The sequence below is a fragment of the Erythrolamprus reginae genome, chromosome 1, assembly GCF_031021105.1.
Source record: "Erythrolamprus reginae isolate rEryReg1 chromosome 1, rEryReg1.hap1, whole genome shotgun sequence".
NCBI lineage: Eukaryota > Metazoa > Chordata > Lepidosauria > Squamata > Dipsadidae > Erythrolamprus > Erythrolamprus reginae.
This window is the reverse complement of record NC_091950.1, coordinates 60,001,263-60,029,130: the sequence shown is the minus strand read 5'-3', so window position 1 is coordinate 60,029,130 and position 27,868 is coordinate 60,001,263. Positions and strand designations below refer to the sequence as shown.

Below are 27,868 nucleotides of genomic sequence, written 5' to 3'. Positions count from 1 at the left end.
CACAGCAGGATACAACAATTCATGACAAATCTAAATATAATTTAAAATATTTTTAAAAAACCCATTTACTAAACAAACATACACACAAACATACCATGCATAAATTGTACATGCCCGGGGGAGGTGTTTCAGTTCCCCCATGCCTGACGACAAAGGTGGGTTTTAAGGAGTTTACGAAAGGCAGGGAGAGTAGGGGCAGTTCTAATCTCTGGGGGGAGTTGGTTCCAGAGAGTCGGGGCCGCCACAGAGAAGGCTCTTCCCCTGGGGCCCGCCAACCGACATTGTTTAGTTGACGGGACCCGACCTAATCGGTCGCTGGGATTCGTGCGGCAGAAGGCGGTCTCGGAGATATTCTGGTCCAGTGCCATGAAGGGCTTTAAAGGTCATAACCAACACTTTGAATTGTGACCAGAAATTGATCGGCAGCCAATGCAGACTGCGGAGTGTTGGTGAAACATGGGCATACCTAGGTAAGCCCATGACTGCTCTCGCAGCTGCATTCTGCACGATCTGAAGTTTCCGAACACTTTTCAAAGGTAGCCCCATGTAGAGAGCATTACAGTAGTTGAACCTCGAGGTGATGAGGGCATGAGTGACTGTGAGCAATGAGTCCCGGTCCAGATAGGGCCGCAACTGGTGCACCAGGCGAACCTGGGCAAACGCCCCCCTCGCCACAGCTGAAAGATGGTTCTCTAATGTGAGCTGTGGATCGAGGAGGATGCCCAAGTTGCGGACCCTCTCTGAGGGAGTCAATAATTTCCCCCCCCCCCCCAGGGTGATGGACGGACAGATGGGATTGTCCTTGGGAGGTAAAACCCACAGCCACTCCGTCTTATCCGGGTTGAGTTTGAGTCTGTTGACACCCATCCAGGCCCCAACAGCCTCCAGACACCGGCACATCACTTCCACTGCTTCGTTGCTCTGTCTGCAGTGCCTATTTGTAGTTACAACTGAATCAAAGGTCCAGGAATAATTTCTTATAGGAAAGCAGATGGGTATGGATTTAATTCAGAAAAGTTTCTTCATAATGTGCAGGATCATGAGTGCAACACCTGTTTGTGAATCAATAAAACTACTGTGGTTTAGACTAACAGTTTGCAGCCTGTGCTCTCCACCTATTCTGGATTCTATTGCCTATAAATCACAGAATAGGATGGGGAGGGGGACAGGGACAGAACAAAATAGAACAGAACAGAATAGATTTTTTTTATTCGCCAAGTGTGATTGAGCATACAATGAATTGTGTCATAGGCTCTCAGTGTACATAATTATTACAGGTAATGTAAACTGTTCCAGCCTAGGCTCCAGTCCTGTCAACCTTCTGAATGAAAAAGTATTTTGAATTATTAAGCAATAAAGTAAGAACAGCATTATGTTCTCATACAACTCACACTTTTTTTATAAAGTTATGAGCATATTAAAATGTAAGCATTGAATCAGTATGTCTAACCTGGTTGAGTCAAGAGATTTCTACATGGGAGAGTGAGCTTGCAGCCTCAATTTTGATAAGACAAATGTCATTTCAAATCAATAGTCCTCTAAAGCTACCCCATTATGTAAAATCTTGCACACGAGTTGAAACAAAACATGCACATTCTCTTATAACCTCTAGTAAAAAGCTCTGTATTATTCATTTAGAAAGATTCTGCTATACTCTAAAAAGTATTACGATTCAAAACAATAGATATTCAATGTACTACTCAACAGCGTAACATGCATTTGATAACTGGAAAAGTTTAGGTTTAACTTCTAAAACGTACCTGTGGACCATATAGGAGAATCCACAGAGTAATGTCCACTCCATGGTTCTCGTGCTGTCATTAATCCACACCTCCCAAAGGGTAATCCTTCATAGTAACTAGCCACCAAATTCCAAGCAAGAGTGCTAAGAACATGGAAATAAGAAACAGGAAGGAAAATTATTATTTATAGTCCACTATTCGTAAACCAAAATCTTTGGGGAGATTTTACAGGAGGTAGTAAGTATATGAATAAATGGAGAGATGGTTCCAAACGTGAAAATATTGACACAGATTAATCTTAGAGAGGTATTTATCTGCATGCCTTTCACTCTCTTTCTGAAACTTTTCACTTGATGGCAATAGCACAAAAAATGAAAACAAAGGAGTTTTACAGAGGTTTATACAATTAAGCGGCCAAGCAAACATCCACCTATTTAATTCATTCCAAGAACTACTATATATTGATCAATCAAGCATAGCCCAAGTTTTTACCAAGTCATATATTAAGAAATACTCATACGGGGGAATAGGTGCCTAGAGTCCCTGGAAAGTTAGGCAACATACAAATTGAATTAAATAAATAAAGAATAACTAAATATCTGCAGAATAAATGTTCTTGTTATAAGCAATTCAACTGGGTGGGGGACTAGTTGGTCCAAGTTTCATGTGCATAATTATTTCATTTGTTAAAAATATTGACCCTATTGTCACTGCCAAAAGAATTAAATAAGGTTTTCACAATATTAAAGATATACAGTGATCCCTCGATTATCGCGAGGGTACCGTTCCAAGACCTGTCGCGATAATCGATTTTCCGCGGTATAGTGGTGCGGAAGTAAAAACACCATCTGCGCATGCGCGCCCTTTTTTTCAATGGCCGCGCATGCGCAGATGGTGGAGCCGGTGGCTGGGGAGGTGGATTTGCCGCCCCCACCAGCCCGATCTCCCTCCGGTGGCTGGGGAGGTGGATTCGCCGCCCCCACCAGCCCTTCCTGCTCTGGGTCAGAGCCGCGGAAACGTTCGGCCCGCCGAGGCTGCGTCTGACCCCTTCGTTTGTATTGCAACGAAGGAGGCGAAGCAAGGCTCCAAGCTTGCCTGCCGCCGCCGCCGCTACGCCTCTGCCGCCTCAGCCACCCCCTCTGCTCTGCAGGGACCTCGCATGCCACGATCTCCCTCTCTCGCCCTCCCCGCGCTTCTCCTCGGCGGCGGCCAAGCGGCAGGCTTAATGGGAGACCAAAGGCGAAAAAAGAAAAGAAAAAAAATCCCCAAAAGAGGCAGGCACAAAGCGGGGGCACAAGGGGAGCTGCCCGGCAGAGGTTGCTTTTTTTCTTCTCGTGGGCAAGTGGAGGAGGGGAGAGAGAAGGAAAGAGAGAGAAGGAAAGAAAGAGATGAGAGAGGGAGGAAGAGAGTGTGAGAGAGGAAGAAAGAGAGAGAGAAATGATAGAAAAAAGGGGAGAAAAAAAGAGAAATGAGAAAATGATTGAAGCAGAGAATGACAGGAGAGAAAGAAAAAGAGACAGAGAAGTGACTCTTGGTGATGACGGATGACGTCATCGGGTGGGAAAAACCGTGGTATAGCAAAAAAACCGTGGAGAATTTTTTAATTAATATTTTCTGAAAAACCATGGTGTAGCGTTTCGTGAAGATGGAAATCGCGAAAATCGAGGGATCACTGTATATTGTCATGAAATACACTTTTATATCACCAGACATATCGATACATACGCAGTCATGTTCCCATTTACATAATTTTGATTCAGGATTCGAGCCCAGCAACTAGCACCCACTTCATCGTTGAAAGTACTGTAGTCTTCAGAAGACCAGAGTTTCTTTAGGGTTAATTGAGCACTTTTTACTGTTTTCGTCCCTGGGTAGTGAGCCCTAGACAAGGGGAAAAGTATATAGTTTAACTCCAATGTATAAGCATTTGATTAAATAACATTCTAGAAAAGTATATAAGACATAGTGTCTTTTCTAATAACAGTTATTTCCTCAGGGCTTACATTTTTGATGATTATATGGAAAATTGAGAATCTCAACTAGTTTTAAATAACTCATAGCTCTTTCAAGGGCACTTCAGCAATCTCTTTGATCCCATCTATTCTCCTTAGCCTTTACTTTTACAGCAATAGTAAATCCGTGACATAGAAAATAAAACTGTTCATGCATGAATTCAGGAATAACATTTAAAGGCTACCATTTACAATGTGAACGCTCAGCATTTATCCAGCATTTTAAAACTCAGATTTTTTTTTTAAAAAAAATTGAAGAGTAAATCAGCATAATAATCCCTGGATTGCAGATGGCAAATCCTAGCCTCAGTTTTCTTTACGGCTGTCTAGTAAGATCAAAGGAAAGGCAGAATTTTAAAAAAGGATTTCCAGGGTTTCACTTATTTACCAATGTAGCAGCATTAATCTCATTACTACTGAGTAGAATTTAGAGACCTAAATGTCTCATTGCTTTTGATTTATGAATCTTAAAACACAAGCCTAGATTCCTTTTGAAAGGCAGAGATGCAAAATAACTCAACAACTCAACATTTAACAACTAATATATTCTGAAGTCAAACACTTGGTACAGAAATCTCTGCTATGGACAGTCTTATTAATCCAATGTAAATCCTTCCAATAAAACGTAAAAGACTTAATATCTACCGCTTAAAACATTATGTTCAAAGCTCTTTCAAAAATTGAGACCAGCAAACATTAGCAATAAGTGTGACTGGGGCTTTCTATTGGTTCATTTTGATGGGGGGGAAATCAGAGCAAAAGACCATTTTAGAATTGCCTTCCTTTTTTTCAACAATTACTTTCATTTTCCAGCCAATTCCTTAACAAGACTGTTTACACTATGCAACAAAGATCATCAGTTTTCCTTTGTCAATCCAGAAGACAGCTGTCCTTTTTCTCCCTCGGGTTGGTAAAGACATTTTTCTTTCATCATCTTCAGTCTTCTTATGTGAAAGGCATTCCCTTCTCCTCAACTTTTGCAGGTCTTGCCTGGATTTCTCCTCCTTTTCTTCAAGAAGTTTTAAACTCTCATGACACCAACACACCAAAACCAGCACACCAGAATCAAAAAAGCTTTAACAGTGACAGTCAAGTCCATTTTAGGTTTATATAACTAAATATATTTATATACTTATATAATATATAAATAGTATATATAATGCTATATACTACAGTATATATAATATTTATATTAATATTATATTTATATTTAATTGGATTTGTATGCCCCCCTCTCCGAGGACTAGGGGCGGCTCACAGAATATATAGTAGACATAACAATACAATAAATCCAAGGTTCTATCATATTTCAAGACCTAAAATGGTTACCTAACATCAAATATGTCATCAAAAAAGCACAACAAAGAATGTTCTTTTTGTGCCAACTCAGGAAGTCCAACCTGCCCAAGGAACTGCTGATACAGTTCTATAAGGAATTATTGAATCTGTCATCTGCACTTTTATAATTGTCTGGTTCGGTTCTGCAACCCAACAAGATAGAAACAGACTTCAGAGGATAATCAAAACTGCAGAAAAAACAATTACTGTCAACCTGCCTTTCATTGAGGACCTGTATACTGCACTCACATCCTGGACACAAACTGTTTCAACTCCTATCCTCAAAATGACACTATAGAGCACTTGCACACCAGAACTAGACAAAAGAACAGTTTTTCCCCCAAACGCCATCACTCTGCTAAACAAATAATTCTCTCAACACTATCAGACTATTTACTAAGTCTGTACTACTATTACTATTTGTCTTCTCATTGTTCCTATCACCCATCTCCTCCCACTTAGGACTGTAACTTGTTGATTGCATCCTTATGATTTATATCAAGATTGTTTCCTGATTGCTTATTTGTACCCCTATGACAATCAAAAAATGTTGTACCTCATGATTCTTGACAAATGTATCTTTTCTTTTATGTACAGTGATCCCCCGGGTATTGCGACCCCGATCATTGCGAAATGGCTATATGGCGATTTTGCAACCCGGAAGTAAAAACACCATCTGCGCATGCGCGCCCTTTTTTCTATGGGCACGCATGCGTAGATGGCGCCGGGCAGATCAGCTGCTGGGCGGCTTCCCTAGGTCTTCCCCCTCTTGCTGGCGGGAGGGCGAGCGGCGGGCATCAGCGAGGAGTTTCCCCACCGCCCACGCAAACTCCTCGCTGCCGCCCGCCCGCCCTTCGCCCGCCCACGCCGTTCATTCTCGCCGCTTCCCAGCTGAGTCCTGAAGCGAATTCGCTTCAGGACTCAGCTGCGAAGCGGCGCGAGCGAGCGCGAGCGAACGGCTTGTCCGCCGCCCGCTCGCGCATCGCCCGCCCACGCCGTTCATTCTCGCCGCTTTCCAGCTGAGTCCTGAAGCGAATTCGCTTCAGGACTCAGCTGGGAAGCGGCGAGAATGAACGGCGTGGGTGGGCGGCGGACAAGCTGAGTCCCCTTCCCAGGAACCCCAATCTTCGGCTCCTCGCTAGCGCTGCAGAAGTAAAAACACCATCTGTGCATGCGCAGATGGTGTTTTTACTTCCGCAGCGCTACTTCGCGAAAACCCGATCATTGCTAGGGGTCCTGGAACGGAACCCTCGCAATGATCGGGGGATCACTGTACACTGAGAGCATATGCACCAATGACAAATTCCTTGTTTGTCCAATCACACTTGGCCAATAAAGAATTCTATTCTATTCTATCTATTATCAGACATTCATGTGTTTTCCTAAAACCAAAAGCCAATTTTCAACAGTCAGAGCTGTCTTCCATCATCTTACACATTATACATCTCCATTAACTTCTCCCCAAGATCTTCTTCCTAGAGTATCTGATGAGTTTTAATCTTTCACTTCTAATGTCAGCAGAATAGTTTCTTTTTCTTTGGAAACCTTTTTCTATAGAAATTATCCCTATTCTTATCTAATAGCTAGAAAAACTTGGTTGATATCTATGTAGATATGTAAATAGCCAGCAGGAAAACAGGGCTGAATGCAAACTATTATAATAACCATGCACGAAAGACAGGTGGTGCAACTTTTACTCACTGGAGAACCACTGAGGTGCTACCATATGTCTATGGAGCTTCTCATGCAGATCATGGTTGCCTTTCAAAAGGCAACTGGACTTTGTTTTTGTTTGTTTTTTAAGATCTTTTGCTTCTCATCCAAGTAGCTTTTTCAGGTCTGACTAAATGGTGATGATGGGAAGGATTTATATTCTTTATAGTCATATGATAAATCCTTCCATTCCCCACTATTCAATCGGAACTGAAAATGTTCCTTGGATGAAAAAGGAAAAAATAAAGTCCAGTTGCCTTTTGGGATCCTCTTAGCACATCATCTGAGTTGAAACTATACAATTGAAACTACATCTCCCATAGACAACATGGCCCAAAATTGTTGTTTACAGAAGATATAGTCCAAATATTTGGGCAACCCAAGGTTTCCCATTTTTTCTATATGGCAAGAAGTCTAAAATAAATAACCTGGACTGGGAAAACTCTTTCTACATTTCTCAACATATAACTGTGACAACAGTTTTACAAGTGCACCAACAAACAATGAAACTATTTAGGAGTTAATTTTGAGAAAAAATAGTAGGCAAAAAGATGTTTCCAATCCCTTCTTCCAACATTATGCATACACTAAATCTCATGAATTCAGGTAATTCTTACTTAATCTCCATTCATTCAGTGGTTTTCAAATTATGATGGTGCTGTATGAAGGTCCTCTAAATTCCAGCTGTTACATCACCCCTACAGTTATGTGAACAAAATTCAGGCATTTGGCATCCAGCTCACACTTATGACTGATCACAACATCTTCACAGTCCTTATTTTTAGAGTCCTGGTATTTCCTGCTTAATAACCTATGGGCAGCAAGAGCAACTGGGACTACGTGGATTGCTATTGCTAAGCAATGTGATCACATAATGTTGCACGTTAAGACCACATCACTTATTGATGGCAATCCCAGTTACAATTGTCATAGTAATTCCACAATACCTGCGTAAAAATCTCAAGGGAATAAGCAGCTTGGATAATTACAATGAAACAGAAGATGGAAAAAACCCTGAAAGCATTCCCTTGAACTTTCCTATGCAAAATTTCCAGTTTCTGGCAACGGTATTGAGTGCAAGAAATCAAATATATTTTTTTTAAAAAGACTACCAGATATGCGCTCACATCTGCATTTGCAATTTGACACTTTGAAAGCTCACAAGTCTAAAGATTGCAACTATTTAATATTCCAGAAAGATTTCTTCCCACCTCCAAAAAAAAAAAGGTATTGCTATCAGATGTGAATGCGTAAGGGCTTATGAGAAAAGAATGAGTTTTGTAAAGATGCCCTACCCAATAATACTGACTGCTTCACGAAGTTCAGAGTCAGTGAGCATGAAAAAGGATATTGGTTCCCAGAGGTAATCGCTGGCTATGATCTGCACTCGCTGTAGGTCTTGCTTATCCAAAGTGTACCTTAAGATCTTTTAAAATAAAGAGACAAGAAAAGTAGCAATTTATTCATTTTTATTTATTTATTTATTACATTTGTATGCCGCCCATCTCACTGCCAAGCAACTTTTTTCCCACCACTTTTAAAAAATAAATATTTTAAAAACCAATTTATTTTGTTGATGTCTATAAAACAGGTATTTTCTTTCTCTCTCTGACATGTGCATAAATGTGAATAGCAATATATACTGCTTCACAGTGCTTTACAGCCCTCTCTAAGTGATTTACAGAATCCGCATATTGTCCCCAAAAATCAGGGTCCTCATTTTACCAACCTTGGAAGGATGGTAGACTGAGGCAACCTTGAGCCAATGAAATTCAATGCTTCTTTCTAACCCCTGTACTTACCACGGCTCTTCAAGTTGTAATAACTGCAACTACTGTATTTGTCTGCCAAAGGGGAAAATAAATAAATTGCTTCATTTCTAAAAGTTTTAAATGGACAAAGTTCATAATAGTCACTTAGGATAGTGAGATGGATGGCATATAAATTAAATAAATTAATAAATAAATAAATAAATAAATAAGAAAGCTCCGTGGACAAGCTGGGAAAACAAAGAAGCAAGCCTTATTCTCCAAACAAAGGTCTAAATCTTCAGAAGCAAGATTTAAAAAGTATTTTGTAGGCAAATACCTCTCAATTCAGATGGCAGAATAAGAACATGCCAAAGAATAAACAAATCCAGGCAAAATCCAATATCTCCTTACACCACAGAACGTTCTCCCCACTGTGATTTGCCTGCCCCAAATTTACCCCAGAGGTTTCTTCCAACCCAGAGAACAGATGTCTATGAAAATTCTGTCATCCAGGTCATGATTGTCTCAAAGGTGCTTTTTCATGAGGCAACTGAACTTTCTTGGGTTTTTTTGAAAACATATCGCTTATCACCCAAGAAGCTTCCTCAGCCACTATCCAGTCAGAGATGAAAAAAGCTTATTTGAACCCTCATGATTCTTGATGAATGTATTTTTAATGTACATTGAGAGCATATGCACCAAAGACAAATTCATTGTGTCTCCAATCACACTTGGCCAATAAAAAATTCTATTCTATTCTAATTTCCCCAACTCTATTTAGTTAACTATGTAACAAAGCTCTTCAATGAAATTGAATTTCAAATTATGAAAAAATATCAATAAAAAATCACAGAACCACTCATATATACTTATTGACTGAAGACCATTAACCAATTCTGAATGGCCAATTCTCTGCAAAGCTATCAGAAGAGACCCAGAACAAGGCTCAAACCTTTAGATTAATCACAGGATTGCCATTTGAGCCAAATTTATCACATGTATGTAGACTGTAACAAATGAATCTGAGATGTTATAAACACTGAAATATGGGAATTAAATAAGATACTGTAAAGGTCAAGAAAAGTTATGCAACACTTTAAAACAGCATCTAAGGGAGACAGGGAAAGTCTAAAAAAATTTTGATACACGACTGCGTTTTGTGACTTTTAGAAAAGAAAATATTTTCTAAACAATGAAAAAATATTTTTTTCTACATAGCGATGTGCAACTGAGATTCACCCATTTCTTCTCAGATATACATAATCAGTAGCAAATGGTGGTCTTGATGAGCGCCAAGCAGCTCTCTAGACTGCCAATTTTAACTTTCCTCAAATGCAGTGTCATAAGAGCCACCTTTATTTGGGGAGATCGGAAGAAAGACCGGCATCATGCTATTTATAAGATGTGATTTCTATCTCATGAATTTGGGGTGGGATGCAACTCTCAGCCAGAATAATTCTAACAGTTGTAAATGGAAATGATAGCAATGACACTTGGAAGTTTCTGAGTTTTCCATTTCTATTCTTAAGAAACAACAGAAAATCAAACTGCAAAGCTTATGATCTGTAGTAATCTTAAACATTAGTATAAATCATTTAAATTTTTTCAAATTTTCATTTATAAATTTTTCCAATTTTCAGGTATAAATTTTGTGATTATTATTTAATAAAGTGCCAGTTTCTCATTAAAATCATTTTTAATATAAGTCAAACACTGTTTTAAATGTCTTAAAGTTTATCCACTGAGCATTGTCCCTTTGGGTGCATATAGCTATTCTCTAATGGTTTATATTACTCGATGAGTTAATTAATGCAGCATATCTAGACAACGTATTATATAGCCATAAAATCAAAGCACTGAGAATATAGAGAATAAGATTAGATGATACAGTTTAGTAAATCAAACATGAAAATTATTACTGATAATCTCCAGGCAGCACGTTCACTTTGGGAAGGCTACATTTAAATGTATAACGTACAACACGGTCCTTCATCTCTGGCATTCAAAGCAACTATGATACAGATAAAAAAGCTAAAAGAATATATTAAAAATACCACCCTAAATAGAATAAAACAAAAAACAACCCAAAAAATGGAGCATTGTCCCAAGAAGTGTATTCTTAAGCTACAGTAACACCGCCATCGCTGAAAAGGGCCAAGCAATCACTAGAAACATCCTCCAAGTTCCTATTCTCTTCTATTGATTCCTTAGAGATAATCAATAATGTTTTAATATTCCACACAAACCCATCTACCTAATCTATCTACCCTGTCTGTCTGTCTGTCTGTCTAGCTAGCTAGCTAGCTACTTACCTACCTACCTACCTATCTCTATATCTCAATAACTCTTAGACTTTATGCCATCAATTTTCAAAATTTCCCCTAAAAATCAGCACATAGTGAAGGTATTGAGAATTCTGTATAGATATAAAGCCTTAGGTTCTAAGGGTACTTATATGAAAGGAAGTTACTATTTAAGAAGCATCTGTGGAATTTACTGTATAAAATAAAAGTCACATATTACAGAAGATAACAGAAAGATGTTGGTATCACATTAAACTACAACAAATAGCTGGAAGTAAAACTAGTGCAGGACCACAAACAAATAATACTAGTCGATGCATAAGAAAAGTGGAATAATTAAGCTTGTATCCAAATTCTAATTAATACAATGCTTTACATATAATAGAGGCATCACTGTTCCTCTGTATTTCCACACTTACCCTACTGTCTCAACCGCGTCATATAGATAAGGATCGACTAACATTTGACTGGCAATGTCCCAATTTCCATCCGCAGCAATGATGCCAAGGGTGTTTAAACCCACTTTGTCCAAAGTTTTGCGAAGTACCTTGGTAACAGATAATATTACTTGGAGTATAATTTTCATCAACTAAGGAGCATGACATTATCTTAAAGGAACAAATAAGGACAAGGCAATCGAATTCTGAAATGAATAGTTAAAAGCTAAAATAATATATGGTGTTGGCTTGTCTAAATTTTATGATCCTCAGTAGGAACAGTGCACTTTTTGGTGATAATCAATTAATAAGAAACAATGTGCACTTGTATGAGATCAGCTACTTAATACACATATCACAGCCAAACAATGAAGAAGTGATTGAAAGACACATCTGAAACTGAAACCTTACTGATCTAATCCCCCAAATCTATTTTATAAGTAATCAACATTAAGTAATCAAAGGGTACTCAGATGCCATCAACACCAATACCACCTAACCAGAGCCCATTCTTATTTCAGAATTTGAGTACTGACCACTTAATATGAATTTAATGCCTAATCTGGCTATTAAGCACATCTTAACTCAAGAGTTTTTATAGACTGTATAGAGCAAATGATGGCTGCTAAGAGGTTAATGTGCCTCAACAAAAAAATCCTGTTACAAATCACTGTCGGAGAGCAACCGTCCCAATTGGGAGGAGGGATCAAGCAGGGAATTATGTCTGTTTCCTTGGCTACATCCCCAGATGTACAGAGCCACAAAGATGACCTTGAGAGAGATACACTAGATCCGTTACTAAAGAAACTAGGAGAAATACATGGCTTAAATCTAAAACAGGCAAAACATACAGGTTGTCCTCACTTACCAACTACAATGTACGCCCCTACGGAGAGGGGCGGCATACAAATCAAACAAACAAACAAACAAACAAATAAATGGGTAGATTAGCCACTGGCAACTCTTGCTAAGCAGAGCACCAAATCACAATGTCAGTTCTGATTGAGTCATTATGTGAATCACCACAAGTTATTAAATGTGATGTCATGTGACAGTGATTTGTGACTTCCTACTGACTTCCCCATTGATTTTGTTTATTGGAAGCTGGCTGTGAAGGCCACAAATGATGATCATGTAACTTAGGAACATTGTGCAGCCATCATAAAATGCATTCTGGTTGCCAAACAACTGAATTGGGACTGTAGGGATGCTGTAATGCCCACAACATTAAGGACCAGTGATATCTCGTTTTTCTGTACTCTTGCAAATATGAATATGAGTAATCAGGAAGCAAGGACTAGCTCTGTGTATAAGTGGCTCACATACTCCATACTTCACAAAGAAATTCACAAGGGAGGAGATACAATCACACTTACAAGATTTTGTTATTAAAGATTTTTTTCTCAATAAAAGTAGACCACCTTCCTGGACAGTTGAAGCTTGGTCTGACCTACTTAGTGGGATTACATTAGTGTCCAGAATCAATCTATCTATCTATCTATCTATCTATCTATCTATCTATCTATCTATCTATCTATCTATTTTCGTAGATTTTCTCGGGTACAGGTATGACGGTCTTGGTATATTCGGGTTTCTTCCCGTGTAGGATTTGGAAATTTCTGGCGACGTTTCGACGAGGTCCTACTCGTCATCTTCAGGCTGGTGTTTCTGTCCTTGTTCGCCCTAGAACAAGGACAGAAACACCAGCCTGAAGATGACGAGTGGAACCTCGTCGAAACGTCATCAGAATTTTCCAAATCCTACATGGGAAGAAACCCGAATATACCAAGACCGTCATATATATATATATATTGAGAGGGGGGAGGCCCAGATGCAAAATTGGAAAGATCCTATCATGTATAATACTGAAAGGAAAAATGTATTATTTGTAAAAATAATAAAGTTGGGATATAAATAAATATATGAATTACTGAAGTGATATATGTTATTTATTTTTCTATGACAAACAAATCTTAAAAAAAAAATGAAATTGAGATTATTTGGGGGGAGGGGGGGCAGGCTGTTTTATCAATGGCACAATGTCCAGGGCTGCCAACTGCTCCACAAGCAAAGGCAGAAGTCCAGAGGATCTGCCCAGACTGTATATCAATTCTGTCCAGGGAATGAAAAACCTGTAGTGAAGGTTACAATTGTGATCACATGATCACATGACACATCCTAAGCGTGAGTCGACTGAAAAGCACCTGGACTGTGATCCTATCACCAAGGGGATTGTGTGCCAGCCAGAACTTTGAGGACTGGTCATACGTACCACATATCATCACCATTATAACTTCAAACTGCAGCTGAACAAGTGGGTGGTAGGTGAGGACCAGGTATATATAGAAATGTAAATAAAGTCGCATATTTACACTACCCATTCCTGAATGGCTTTGGTCAGTGTAAGTCTGCCTTAACTCCAATAAAAAATAGTTCTAAAATAAAAAGTCCTTTACAGAGAAAAAAGAATTGTGTCAATTGTAGTTGTACCTGTGGTGGGTCCTACAACTTTTTTAAACCTGAAAAAATATAAGTTCATGAAAGAAATGAGCACCTTAAATTGCATTCATAAAACAAATGGAAAGCAGTATAACTTGTTCAACAAGTGACCTATGAAATGCCATTGTACATACCTGTTGCCACATTCTGGGCCAGCTGCAATTTAAATTACTAAAAAATTAAACAGTAAATCTTTCCCACACATTTCAACTCAACTCCTCTTAAGAATTAGGCAAGTTCCTGTAGCCTTCAGGGTTAGTCACTTGGTGTCAAATATTAATCTCTTTTACATATTCCATAGCCTTCTTTACATTTTAAATCAGCAGTAAACCATATCTAAATTAGCCAAAACTTGATGAATCCTAGCAAGTTTGATATGTAAGATAAACTGTATATTTTCAAAAGCAAATGATGAACTTCAAAATAGAAACCAACAGTCATATTTAAATGTACAAGTGTTACAGCACAGAAATTGTATCTAATCAAAGTAGGAAATACTTCTTTTAAAACCTAATCGTTTTTTCTAGATGTAAGTCCTGCAACATCCTTAAAACTAAGCAATCAATTATGATTATAAATAAATAAATATTATGCCTTATTTTGTAGATTCTAGATACTGCCATAGTTCCCTCTAAGCTGAGCAGTGAGCAATCGCTCACTTAAAAATCATCATCAACTCAGAGTTCTCCAAACCTGCCCAGAAGCCGAGAGGGAAAGAGTGAGAGGGAAGGAGAGAGAGAGGAAGAGAGAGAAACAGATAGAAAAAAGAGAGGAAGGAAAAGAGAAAGAAAATCAAAATCTAGTTTGAAACTAGCTCAACTATTTAAGTGGCATTTTGATATTGATAGAGTTGCCCTATTATGAGCTCACTGTTATAGGCACACAGTACAGTAGAACCCCTCGTATGACGAAACATTGTTTCCCATAGGAAACAATGTAAAGTCAATTAATCCGTGCAACAACAAAAAAAAACCGCTGCCGCCGAACGCGGAAGTTAGCGTTCGAAGCGGCGCGCGTGTTTTAAAACGTGGCAGCCGGCCTGGGGGGCTCGGGGGCTTCCCCCAGAGCCCCCCAGGCCGGCTGTGACGTTTTAAAACACGCGCGCCGCTTCGCAGCTGTCTCCTGAAGCCGAACGCTAACTTCCGCGTTTGGCTTCAGGAGACAGCTGCGAAGCGGCGCGCGTGTTTTAAAACGTCACAGCCGGCCTGGGGGGCTCGGGGGGAAGCCGGCTGCTTCAGGAGACAGCTCCTTGGCGCTCGTATCCCAAATGTGAGCTCGGGAGGCGAACAAAAATGTCGCTCCCCTCCCAGCTCTTATCTCGAGTAGCTCGTAAGTAGAGCTGCTCGTATGTCGAGGTTCCACTGTACAGTATTTTATTTTGAAATTCTCTGAGGCAAAACAGGGTGGGTTTTTTGTTTGTTTGTTTGTTTATTTATTTATTTTTTCTGTGCTGCCCAGTCCCGAAGGGACTGCCGCTCAGACACTATACTTTTCTGCCCACCCCCCAAAAAAATTAGAGGGAACACTGGATACTGCATCTAAATTCTAGATAAAAGTTCCTAGATTCATCAGTCAACTAAAAACCCAAGCTCTATCTATGACTAAGAATGCTTAATGTCAACTTGGATAATATACCACATTGATCAGGACTGTCAAAATCTTGGCCCATGAGCTGGATGCTGGCCACACCCATGCCTGATTTAGTGAAGGGGGGGGGGAGTCCTGATATGTCATGTGACGATGACATGATGACATGAATTTGACACCCCTGACCTAGATGCTTTTTCTCGAGAGGAACAACCCAGCTACACATATTTATGGAAGCATAGATAGCCTCATTCATAGATCATTCCAAGGTATTCAGTATAAAGCTGTTCTTTATACTTGGTCCACAAACTGTAGCTATATAGTGGAGCAACTAAGATGGGTAAGTTCCTGCACTTGCTGCTACCTAACTACTAAGCCCAGATCATGTTTCTAGCTATGGTAGTCAAGATCCTAAACAACTTGGGATCAGAATACTACCATTTGAGCCAGTAAGATAATGAGCAGACGCTAACTAGTAAAGGCCCCAAATTGAGAATATTTCAGCTCACACAAAATGAACAGCATTATATTTTACTTTCAATGTCCAGTCAGTATTGTATGGATAGCACAAGATGGTTCCGATGTTATTAGTGAATAGGAGAGCATGCAAATGTAAAGCAGATAGGCTACAAATCCAAGCATATTTTTAGTACACAACAAGTAATGCAAATGGTTATTGACTGTTTACTTGAAGTAAAGTACCGTATATACTCGAGTATAAGCCGAGTTTTTCAGCCCAAAAAATGGGCTGAAAAACACAACCTCGGCTTATACTCGGGTCATTGACAAAGTCACCACAAGAGGGCGCCATTGCTTGAGCCAGAGCGAGGAGGCACCAGCTTTTGTCCCCTCTCGCACGCCGTAGGAGCTGTGGGAGGGGTGGAGCTGGTGCCTTCTCTCCCTGGCTCAAGCAAAGGAGGCAGCCATTTGCTCCAACCGAGAGGGGAAAAAAGCAATGGGAAGCCGGTGAGGTTGTGTGTGTGTGTGTGTGTGTGTGTGTGTGTGTGTATGCCCCCTCTTCCCCCCCACCGTGAAAAAAGCCAGCTACCTCTTGCTGAAACCCGGAGGCTTTTTTTTTTACTCCCTGTGTGTATTTGTCAACAGGTTTACAGTAACTATTCCTTGCTCTCTCTGCATTGCCCTTAGTTGGATTAAAAAGGCCCCCTGCTGTCAGATTCTCCTCCCCCTCCTTTGAAAGGATTTAAACTGTTTAAAAAATGGTATTTTGTGGTAGTTGCTGTCCTTGCTTGGATAGGAACTAATAAGGCAAGAGCTAGACAGGAATTCCTAAAGTGTGTTTGTGGATCTTTAAAAGTTGCCTTTTATAAAGTGGGTTTGAGAGCAAGTTTCAATTAACAAGTATGAGGGGAAGCATTTTACATATTTTAAAAATGAGTTTGATTCTTAATAGGACCTGCATATTTAGGATACAAAACCACAAGAGCTGTCTGTGTTTTGCAAGTTTTGCTTGTCTCACTAGTATGTCTGTCTGTCTGTCTGTCTGTCTGTCTGTCTGTCTGTCTGTCTGTCTGTCTATCATCTACCTACCTACCGACCTACCTACCTACCTATCTGGTTTTCTATGCTGATAACCTCACAGCAGCTAATGCTGAAGCTCTGTTTGGATATACAGATTTATTTATTTAATTATTTATTTATTTAATTAATTAATTAACTGGATCTGTATGCCGCCCCTCTCCAAGGACTCAGGGTGGCTCACAGCATATATAAAAACAGAACAATAATGTAAATCCAATTAATGATGAGATGATGAGAAGGAATCCTGTTTTAAATTTACAGAGCTAGTTTACTGGTTTTCTTTAAAATAAATATTCTAAAACATGTGATCTTCTGATGTTTCAATTAATGTAATTTTATTGGTTTCCATTTTTATAAGTTACCAGTAGCCACTGCATTTTCTAACCTCGGCTTATACTCGGGTCAATAAGTTTTCCTAGGGTTTTTTGTGGCAAAACTGGTGCCTCGGCTTATACTCGGGTCGGCTTATACTCGAGTATATGCGGTAACCCCACATTCTTGCTCTGCTGCATAATTTTGTTCTTTGTTAAAGCAAGATTAAGACTCCTACTTGGTTAAATAAGTGAAGGGTAGTAGTTGACATACCTTGATATATTGGCTGCTAAAAGATCGCTCATTCCAAATCTTAAAGAAAAAAAAGGGGGAAAGTTTTAAAGTGTTACAATGTTGCTAAAAAAACCTAGTAATAAAATCTAACTGCCCTCAAGAATTATAAGAAAATCCCACTAAAACCAATTCCCAATCCCAAAGCACAATAACTTAAATTAGAACCCTAATAGTTAAAGAATGAAGCATAAAGAGAACAATAGAGTATCTCAGCCACTGTTTCAAGTGTGTTTCCTTAAAGTGTGTGTATGATTAGGTCAGTGTTTCTCAACCCTGACAACTTTAAGAGAAGTGGACTTTTAACTCCCAAAATTCCTCAGACAGCATCTTGCTTGGGAATGCTTAGAGTTAAAATCCCTACTTCTTAAGGGCATCAGAGTCAGACAATACTTTCCTAGATCATTCACAACACATTAAAAATATGTACTCTTTCAAGTTTAGTACTAAAGCCCTTTTCCAGTGAGAGGCAAGGTCTTTTTATCAAGAATATTCTGCCAATGAAGCTCCTCTGTATATTTGTGTAACATGTCTTTTTTACTATTTTCCGAAATATAAATAACTATTCTAAAGCACGCAAAGTCACTTATTTCTTAGAAAATACTTGACATTGCTTCAATATTATTGGGTGTATTTTTTTAAACACTGATTTTTGAATTTTATATATATATATATATATATATATATATATATATATATTATTCTCTGGGATGCAATTTTGTTCTCAAATAAAGAACTCAAGCTTAAAATAAAAATCAAAACTGACTGTTGCCATAGACACTCATGCTGCATCATCTCTGACCTTGATAAAGTCTCAAAACCAGGGACACATTGTGTACAAAAATGTCAAATTAAATTCCACACTAGAATCTCTAACACACTGTCTAGATTCAAAGAAAACTCCTGTGAGCAACTATAATCTTGCAATTTTTTTATCATTTATGACGGACAAATAATTAGTAGATACCCTCCCAGGCTATTAAATATCCAGAGGCACCTTTCTCTAAGTCAAAGACTCATTTTCATATATTAAACAAAATCCAGGTTTAGCATATCATGAACAAATCTAGACTAGTTTCAAGCTTATTGTTAGAATATTCATGACTAACCACTAACCGCTAACCCCTTCTGAGTCTGTGCAGAGAATCGAAACGGAAACATGGCTCACTCTCCACTCTGCTCGCTCGCTTGTGAACTCTGCTGAAATGAAACTAACTGTTCTCTGCTAAATGTTTATAAAGAGGTTATTGAATCCAGCTCAATCAATCATCTATGTGTGTTTCTGGTTTTGATTTTGCAACAAACTTTAATACTTATGCCACATATCTACAGTATGTATGTATGTATGTATGTATATATGTATGTATGTATGTATGTATGTATGTATGTATGTATGTATTTACAGGACTAATATCGCCACCTATCTCATGCAATTATCTAGGTTGCTCACAACAATCCATGAAATCTAACTTAAAAACAACAATACCCTAATAAAGGAAATTATTTGTAGCTGAGGATTGATATGAGGGTCTTTGGTGCTCAATGAGCTTACTTGTTTTTTTGCAGACATTTTATTACCTAAACTAGGTAATATCATCAGTAATAGTTTGGGTAACTAAACCTGTGCAAGAAAACAAGCAAGCTCAAAAAGCATCAAGGACCCCTCAAAGAATACCCTTCTCCTTAGGTGCCAGACCAATCATTCCCACAGCTCAACCCCATCCTAGCCAAAACTTAGAGGAAGAGCCAGGTCTTCATGGCCTTCGGGAACAATACATCCATGGAACAGCTTGTTTTTGGAAGTTGCTTCAGATAGTGAGATGGGCAGAATATATATTTAATAATAAAGAAACAAATAAGCATTTGTGATTTTTTTTTTTAAAAAAAGCTAATTTGAACCAATCAATTGCATATAATCTACATAATTCTAAGCATTCAAGAAAGAACATGACTTATTGGCAGGTAGATTCTTTTCTGCAATCAGTCCAAAGTAAGATAAACTATGTTTTTACTTATGGGTGAAATGTATGTTAGTTTAAGTCCAAATTCACTTTACTAGTTCAATGGTCCTTTATATTAACTTTTCTTTTACCCTCCTAATTATGCCCTTTGACCAAATTGCCCAGAAATAAGTTGCTTAATATAGAAAGAAGGTGATTTTAAAAAAACACTTGGTAAACATACCTACATTATAATAAGCCATATGATTCACGTTGCATTTAATTTTTAACAAAAAACAGAATATGATGAAAAACTCCTCTACTAACCCCAATGTAGTCAATGTCCAAATCATGATATTTTTTAGCACCTATAATCCAGGAGATAATATAATATGCGGTGACATCTGGATATATATAAGGCCAACTCAAACCCCTCCCAATCCATCCTGGAAAAGCCCAGGGCAAGCCTGCAAGAAGAAACATTAAAAAAACACAAAAACACGCAAAAGAAAATTACACTTAACACATCAATTTCACAGAACTAATTTTTTTTTAATATTGATAATGTGGGGTAAAAAGTACTAAATGGTCAGAGTTATTGTAGAAATAATTTAATTTGTTCGCATGTTCTAGGACCCCTACAATAATCATTAAATTCTACACATTTTTTACTTCTTTTTTCTACAATACTAGTGTTTTGCTATGCATTATTAATAAAAGGATAATTCACTGAAATGGAAGAATAAGCATTAAAAATAACTGCTAGCAAGAGCTGGATGAAACAATTAACAGAATTAAGAACAAGCTGATAAATAGGAGTGTGTTTTTCCAATACTACCTCAAATCTCTGATTACATTTGTTGAAAACTGCCATGTTGTGCATATGAAAACAGCTTCATAAAAAGGCATGTTATTTTTTAAACACTACACCTGCCTTTATCTTATTTATAAAAGTCCTGAAAACCATTGTTTCTCCCAGGTCATGGGATAATTTGAATGGCTGGGTCCTGGATCTTGATTCTTCTGCATCACTATCATCTTCTGTTAATTGTTGCCTTTTGTCTTTTTCTTTTTTTTTCAATATTGTGAACTGTACAGAGTAATTTTTGAATTGGGAAGCCTTCTAAATTATATAAACAAACAAGGCATATGTAATGAGGCCCCACCTACTTTGTGGTTCCTCATTCCTCTCATATGCCCCCTGGCCAATGAGTTGATTAGAAATCAGGGAAATGAAGATGAGCAAGAAACAGAAAGAATTAGGGGGATTAGGTGGCAGACAACATACCGTATATACTCGAGTATAAGCCGAGTTTTTCAGCCCCAAAAATGGGCTAAAAAACCCGACCTCGGCTTATACTCGGGTCACCACAAGAGGGCGCCGAATCACCACAAGAGGGCGCCCCGCGGGAGCCCGGCAGGCATTTCTGGCTTGGGCGAATGAGGGAGCTATGGCAGGTGCCTGCTGAGGCAGCTTCGGGGGCGCCTTTGCGAGGGCTGGACGCAGGGACTGGGCTGTGAAGGTCACACTTTTACACCCTCCACAGCTCCAACGATGCCGGATCTCTTGGGGCTATGGTTGGGTGGTGCCTTTACTTGAGCCAGGAAGAGGAGGCACCTGCCCCACCCCTCCCACAGCTCCGACGGCATGTGAGAAGGGAAAAACGCAATGGGAAGCCAGTGAGGTTGGGGGGGGGGGTGGATGGGGGGGGTGGATTCCTGCTTCTGTCTTCTCACCCCTCCCCCACCTCATCGGCTTCCCATTTTCCCCCTCTTGCGCGCCGTTCGAGTGGTTGGATGGAGCCTTTGCTTGAGCCGGGGAGAGGAGGCACTTGCGAGAAGACAGAAACTCCAGATTTGCTAAGGAGATCCATTTGGAAGGGCAGCAGGGAATGGAGGAGGAGGAGGAGATCCAGAGTAGCCTGCAGCCGCAGAGGAAAAGGAGGAAGAGGAAAGAAAGAAAGAACCCTCGCCGACAGCATAATTATTTGTTTTAATACTCTGGGGTTGTTTTTTATGAATTTTAGCTTAAAATTGTCATTGGATTGGTGGTTATTGGATTGTCATTATGTATTGTTTTTGTCTTGCTGTGAGCCGCCCCGAGTTTTCGGAGAGGGGCGGCATATAAATCCAATAAATCTAATCTAATCTATTTATTTAAGTAACGGTATTTTAAAAATAAATTTAAACTCCTTGTAGCGGCAGGAGAGCGAGAGAGAGAAACGAGCCTTTTCCTCAGAGGAGGGGGAGCAGTTGGCTGGCGTCTTTGCTTGAGCGGAGGAGAGGAGGCAACGGCCCCACCCTCCCCACAGCCGAGCGGGGGGGGGGGGCGTTGCCTCCTCTCCCCGGCTCAAGCAAAGACGCCAGCCAACTGCTCCCCCTCCTCCGAGGAAAAGGCTCGTTTCTCTCTCTCGCTCTCCTGCCGCTACAAGGAGTTTAAATTTATTTTTAAAATACCGGTACTTAAATAAATAATTATGCTGTCGGCGAGGGTTCTTCTTTCTTTCCTCTTCCTCCTTTTCCTCTGCGGTGCAGGCTACTCTGGATCTCCTCCTCCTCCTCCTCCTCCATTCCCTGCTGCCCTCCCAAGTGGATCCCCTTAACAAATCTGCTTCCCCGAACAACACATGGGGCAATAAAGGGAAATGGAGGAGGAGAGAGCCAGCAAGCTAAAGTGGGGGTGGGGGGAATGGCATGAACTTTCTCCAGGCTTTAGAAGCCCCCAACCGGAGAGAGAAGCAGATTTGTTAAAGAGATCCACTTGGTAGGGCAGCTGGGGAAGGAGGAGGAGAACAGCTCTTTCCTTTCCTCCTCCTCCCCCTGCTGCCCTCCCAAGTGGATCTCTTTAGCAAATCTGCTTCCCTGCACAACACATGGAGCAGCAAAGGGAGACGAGGGGGAGGGAGGATCAGGGGTGGAAGATCCAGACAGCCAGCCAGCAAGCTAAAGGGGGGGGGGGCGGACGGCATGAGCTCTCTCCAGGCTTCTAAAAACTCAAGTTTAAAGAGCCCTGGGTTAGGGTTAGAAATGCAAGAGTCTTCAAACCTGGAAAGATTAAGGCTTGTGGACTTCAACTCCTACTCCTGGAGTAGCATGGCTGGTGCAGGAATTCTGGGAGTTGAAGTCCACTAGTCTTAGAACTGATAAGTTTAAAGAGCCCTGGGTTAGGGTTAGAAATGCAAGAGTCTTCAAACCTTAAGACTTGTGGACTTCAACTCCTACTCCTGAAGTAGCATGGCTGGTGCAGGAATTCTGGGAGTTGAAGTCCACTAGTCTTAAAACTGTCAAGTTTAAAGACCCATGGGTTAGCTTTAGAAATAGGTTTTAGCTTGGTTGCTGATTGAGCTACTTTTTTTACTTTTTAATTTATTGTTATTACCAGATTGCTTTTGTTTAACGTCTTTTAAATTTACACAGCTAGTTTACTGGTTTTCTTTAAAATATATATTCTAAAACATTTAATCTACTGATGTCTCAATTAATGTAATTTTATTGGTTTCCATTTTTATAAGTTACCAGTAGCCACTGCATTTTCTACCCTCGGCTTATACTCGGGTCAATAAGTTTTCCCCGTTTTTGTGGCAAAAACTGGTGCCTCGGCTTATACTCGGGTCGGCTTATACTCGAGTATATACGGTAGCTAAAGAATGGGGTCAAACACATAGACTTAATAAGCAAAAGACTGGTGATGAAAACAGTTGATTTAAGAAAAGAACCAGTAGATTGCATAGAGTGGCATCCATTTGTCAACAGAACAGGTACTGCTAATAAGTTTTGACAGATCTGCCTGAGATAATCAGAGGGAAAGGCAAGAGGATGGGGAGAAAGATATGAACAGAAAGCACAATAGCAGTAATAAAAGTCAATTCAGTTGATGCCGGATGTAATTCAATGATGAAGTTATTAAAAATATTTTTCTTTGTTAGATGATTACTTGGTGTGGGTAGATTGTTTTAATTTCCTGGATTCCAAGCTGAGTGTACATATTAAGACTGACATATCTATATATGTATATTATTTCTTTCTTTTTTTTAATTTCAGGACACCTTCCCATTTTTATACATTATACTGTTTTGTTTTGTTTTTAAACCCACTATTTCCCGCCTGGCAGGACCTAGGGGAAAAGCCTTCTCTGTGGGGCTCCAGCCTTCTGGAACCAGCTCCCTGCAGAGATTCTTACTGCCCCCATCTCCTCGCCTTCCACAAGAGCTTGAAGATTCATTTGTGCCAACAGGCCTCAGGCCATTAGATATTAGCCCCCTGGCTGATGAATGTAATGTACGTTTGAATGTTTGAAAAGAACAATCAACTTGTGATTGATTTTTAAGGAACTCAAGTTTTAGATAAGCTAGTTTTAACTTTAAAAATGGATTTAGGATATTTTTACTCGGTTTTTTAAAATGTTGTAAGCTAAAATATTGTAAGAGGCAGCATATAAATCCAATAAATAAAAAAATAAATAAATAAATTAGCTTGTTCTCACATACTATTCATCATATTTATCTGAAAAGCAGACCATTTTAATACTACTGTCAAAATGCGAATTTAAATTTGAAAAAAAATATTTTAGGAGGTATAACAATAAATGTAATTAAAAGAGTAGCATTACTAACAAAAGCACTTTTTTCCCAGGCTCCTCCACAATCTTGAAAAAGAGACGGTGCTTTAAGGATTAAAGCAAATCCTAAAGCAACAATAACTTTAAGCTTTCCTAGAAGGCTGAAAACATACTTGGCTGCTTTAAAATAATAAGGAGCAAAAATGATGTGCGGTTCATACAAAGTCTCAAGCACTTCTCAATCTTTTTATGAGCTACTGTGGCACAGTGGTTTGAGTGCAGTACTGCAGGCTACTTCTGCTGATCACCAGCTGCCAGCAGTTTGACAGATCGAATCTCACCAGGCTCAAGCCTTCCATCCTCCTGAGCTAAGTAAAATGAAGACCCAGATTGTTGGGGGCAATATATGCTGACTATGTAAACCACTTAGAGAAGGCTGTATAGCATTGTGAAGCAGTATATAAGTCTAAATGCTATTGTTATTGCTATTTTTCAAAGCACACAGAGCTCTAACAACTACAGTGATCCCCCGATCATTGCGGGGGTTCCATTCCAGGACCCCCCGCAACGAGCGGGTTTTCGCGAAGTAGCGCTGCGGAAGTAAAAACACCATCTGCGCATGCCGTTTGCTCGGGCCGCTTCCCAGCTGAGTACTCAGCTGGGAAGCGGCCCGAGCGAACGGCGTGGGCGGGAGAAGGGCGCGCAAGCTGCGGGCGCGCGGGCAGGCAGGCTGCGGACAAGCTGTTCGCTCGGGCCGCTTCCCAGCTGCTGGGAAGCTGCCCGAGCGAACGGCGTGGGCGGGAGAAGGGCGCGCGAGCCGCGGGCAGGCAGGCTGCGGACAAGCCGTTCGCTCGGGCCACTTCCCAGCTGAGTACTCAGCTGGGAAGCGGCCCGAGCGAACGACGTGGGCGAGAGAAGGGCGGGCGAGCCGCGGGGGCACGGGCAGGCAGGCTGCGGACAAGCCGTTCGCTCGGGCCGCTTCCCAGCTGAGTACTCAGCTGGGAAGCGGCCCGAGCGAAGCGGCAGCAGCGAGGAGTTTGCATGGGCGGTGGGGAAACTCCTCGCTGATGCCCGCCAAGAGGGGGAAGACCCAGGGAAGCCGCCCAGCAGCTGATCTGCCCGGCGCCATCTACGCATGCGTGCCCATAGAAAAAAGGGCACGCATGCGCAGATGGTGTTTTGACTTCCGGGTTGAAAAATCGCAAATTAGCCTGTTCGCAATGGTCGGGGATGCAATAACCGGGGGATCACTGTACTTCAATATTAGGGTCATTCAACATTCAATATTAGGATCCTTTTGCACTATTAAGAGAATTGTTCTCCCCCAAATCATTTGTAAGTAGCAGCACCTTCAGGCAGGGGAGCCTAAGGGAATCAAACTGATCAAAGGAGGGTTGTGCATTTTCTCTGTGCATTGTGATGAACATACATGTGAAAATTTTAGTTTATAGTGACTGGGGAGAGATCTGATCAGCGGCAAATTCCAATCCGGTGCAATAAAGCTGATTCCCTGGAAAGCATATTCTGACTTACTGCCTTCTCCAATTACTTGTTTGGAGCTGGAAGGGATACGTGATGAAAAATAAGCCAAGCTTGGCTCTACTGTGTCAGTGGAGTGAATCACAATGCCCAAGGAGATATGAGAAGCAGGCTGAAGTATGTAGGTCAAACAGAAGAGCCACAACTGAAGCAATTTCATACAGGATCTGCTTGCTTACAAGTAGTCCTTGCTGAACTGCACTGTTTGGGACCAGAAATTTTGCTGCTAAGCAATGCAATTTTTAGAGGAAACATCACATGACCATACTGCCTAGCAGTTTCAGTAGCCCCAGTTGCACTTGTTAAGCCTGTACCATGCCACAGTAGGACCTCAGGCTTCTCCTTTCCTGCTGGGCTTGCCTCCACTTCAACTTTCCCATTCTCCTATCTTCTCTATTTCTACTCTTTAGGCCAGGCCACCCTGCCCTCCACCACCCATGTCAAGATTGCAGGTGTCTTAGAAGCCTTGTAAGATCCCAGGAGGACTACACGTGATCTTAGAAAGATGATGTCACACTGCCAGCAGTCCCTCATCTGCAACAGGAGGAAGAAGACAGTGAAGTTCAGCTAGGGCAGGGTTTGGCAAAGTTGGCTCTTCTATGACTTGTGGACTTCAACTCCCAGAATTCCTGAGCCAGTCCATATGTCATGAAAGAACCAACTTTGCCTATCCCTGACCTTGGGCAACAAGAGTGGTGGAGCAAAGGGCAGTGGAGCAAATGGTGCAGGGAAGCAGGGACAGAAACTGCTGGGTGTCAAGGGTGATAGAGCATAGGACAGACAAAAGAAAGAAGGGAAGAAAGATGGAGTGCATTCCATGATCATAAATGCAGATGGGAGGCCAAGTGCCTGAATGTTGACCACATGACCAAGGGGACAGTGAAATAGCCATAACTTCAAAGGCCAGACATAAGTATAATTCATTCAGTGTCATGATTCTGACATAACCCCTTTTAGCAAGGACTACCTGTATATACAAAGGAACACAAAGCTAGACTTTTGTTCAGAGGCCAGTAGACACATGCAATCCAGGCCTTCCAAGAAACATTGTGTAGGGTATGCAATCTAGTCAGCAGATTCTCAAACAAATCACAGGGTTTGGGATGAATTGCAACATGGATATTTGCACTATAATATGGCTTTCAGCAGAATAGCAAAGTTCATCTTCTAGAAAATTAGACTTCTTTTACTATTTGACTTCTTTTACTGTTTTGTATTTATTCTTATATTTGTACCGCTGTTGTAAGCTACCCTGACTCCTTCAGGATTGGGCGGCATAGAAGTCAAACAAACAAACAAACACACACACACACACATACATACAGTATGTACATACATACATACATACATACATACATAAATACATACATACATACATACATACATACATACATACATAGTCACATATTACTTTGAACCAAGAGTACAGACAGATGTTCATGGCTACTTCTCCATTCCAAATAATGTCCCTATGTTCCCTGATTAGATAAGGGACAAAGCAACATGTAAGGTTTATTTTCCAGCCAGGAACAGGAAATAGAAGAGGCTAAGTCCTGAAGGGTGAGATGATTGCTGGAAGCACGTGATGAAAGCCTCAACCCTTTTTTTAACCTGTTTCTCTTTTTAACCTGTTTGCATCCTTGCCAGCCAGGATGCAAAGACAGCAACTAGGAATTTGACTTCGTCTGAAATCCAGGTGGGTGAATACAAAATAAAATTATTTACGACATAAACTGGATATTTCCCTTGGCATTAAAAGATTATAATTAAAAATGAATCATCAAATTATACTATCAAGATACAAAGCATTATATCTCAAAGGCCAGCAGTTCTTACCAATCAATTTAATGGAAGGATTTCTCTTTTTAGCTTCTTTCATCAGCCACCATTCATAGCCACGGAAATAATTTTCATCATTTTCATAATGCATGTGGGAGGGTTCAGTGCCATCTAGGAAAGGAAAATAAAAATTCTTTATATTTCATTAAATGCAAGACCTTCAACTATTTTTACTCCAGCGTATTTCTCCAAAACATATGAAAGTACATCTGTGTAATAAAACTGAATATGAAAACATTACTCTATTTTGGCTCACAAGATAATGTCAAGGGCAGAAGCTGTCTACATCAAATTCACCTTTATAATCTTCATTTTAAAAACAATAATTGTTTGACTAGCTAGTAATAACAGATTAAAAAGCTTTTGCTCAGTAGAAAATTATTACAGTATGTGCCAAGCACAGTCACTCCTATATTTTAGACAAACTGTAAGTTTCAAAATGGAACTTTAAAAATGGAACAACTGTAA

The 27,868-nt window shown here is 40.1% G+C and overlaps 1 protein-coding gene across 2 annotated transcripts in view; it reads right to left on the bottom strand.

Moving 5' to 3' along the window:
* The window catches only part of GALC (galactosylceramidase), a 53,797-nt gene that overhangs the window by 19,628 nt on the left and 6,301 nt on the right, over nt 1–27,868 (bottom strand). Inside the window, exons 4-9 of one of the 2 annotated variants that reach the window (XM_070753875.1) lie at nt 27,398–27,511; nt 19,792–19,931; nt 17,507–17,545; nt 11,279–11,406; nt 3,468–3,623; nt 1,761–1,885 (exon numbers count right to left, since the gene is read on the bottom strand). In XM_070753875.1, coding sequence (XP_070609976.1) covers nt 1,761–1,885; nt 3,468–3,623; nt 11,279–11,406; nt 17,507–17,545; nt 19,792–19,931; nt 27,398–27,511 — 702 coding nt within the window. Of the gene's footprint in view, nt 1–1,760; nt 1,886–3,467; nt 3,624–8,100; nt 8,232–11,278; nt 11,407–17,506; nt 17,546–19,791; nt 19,932–27,397; nt 27,512–27,868 lie in introns of both variants that reach the window. The other variant, XM_070753867.1, reaches the window with a different exon arrangement.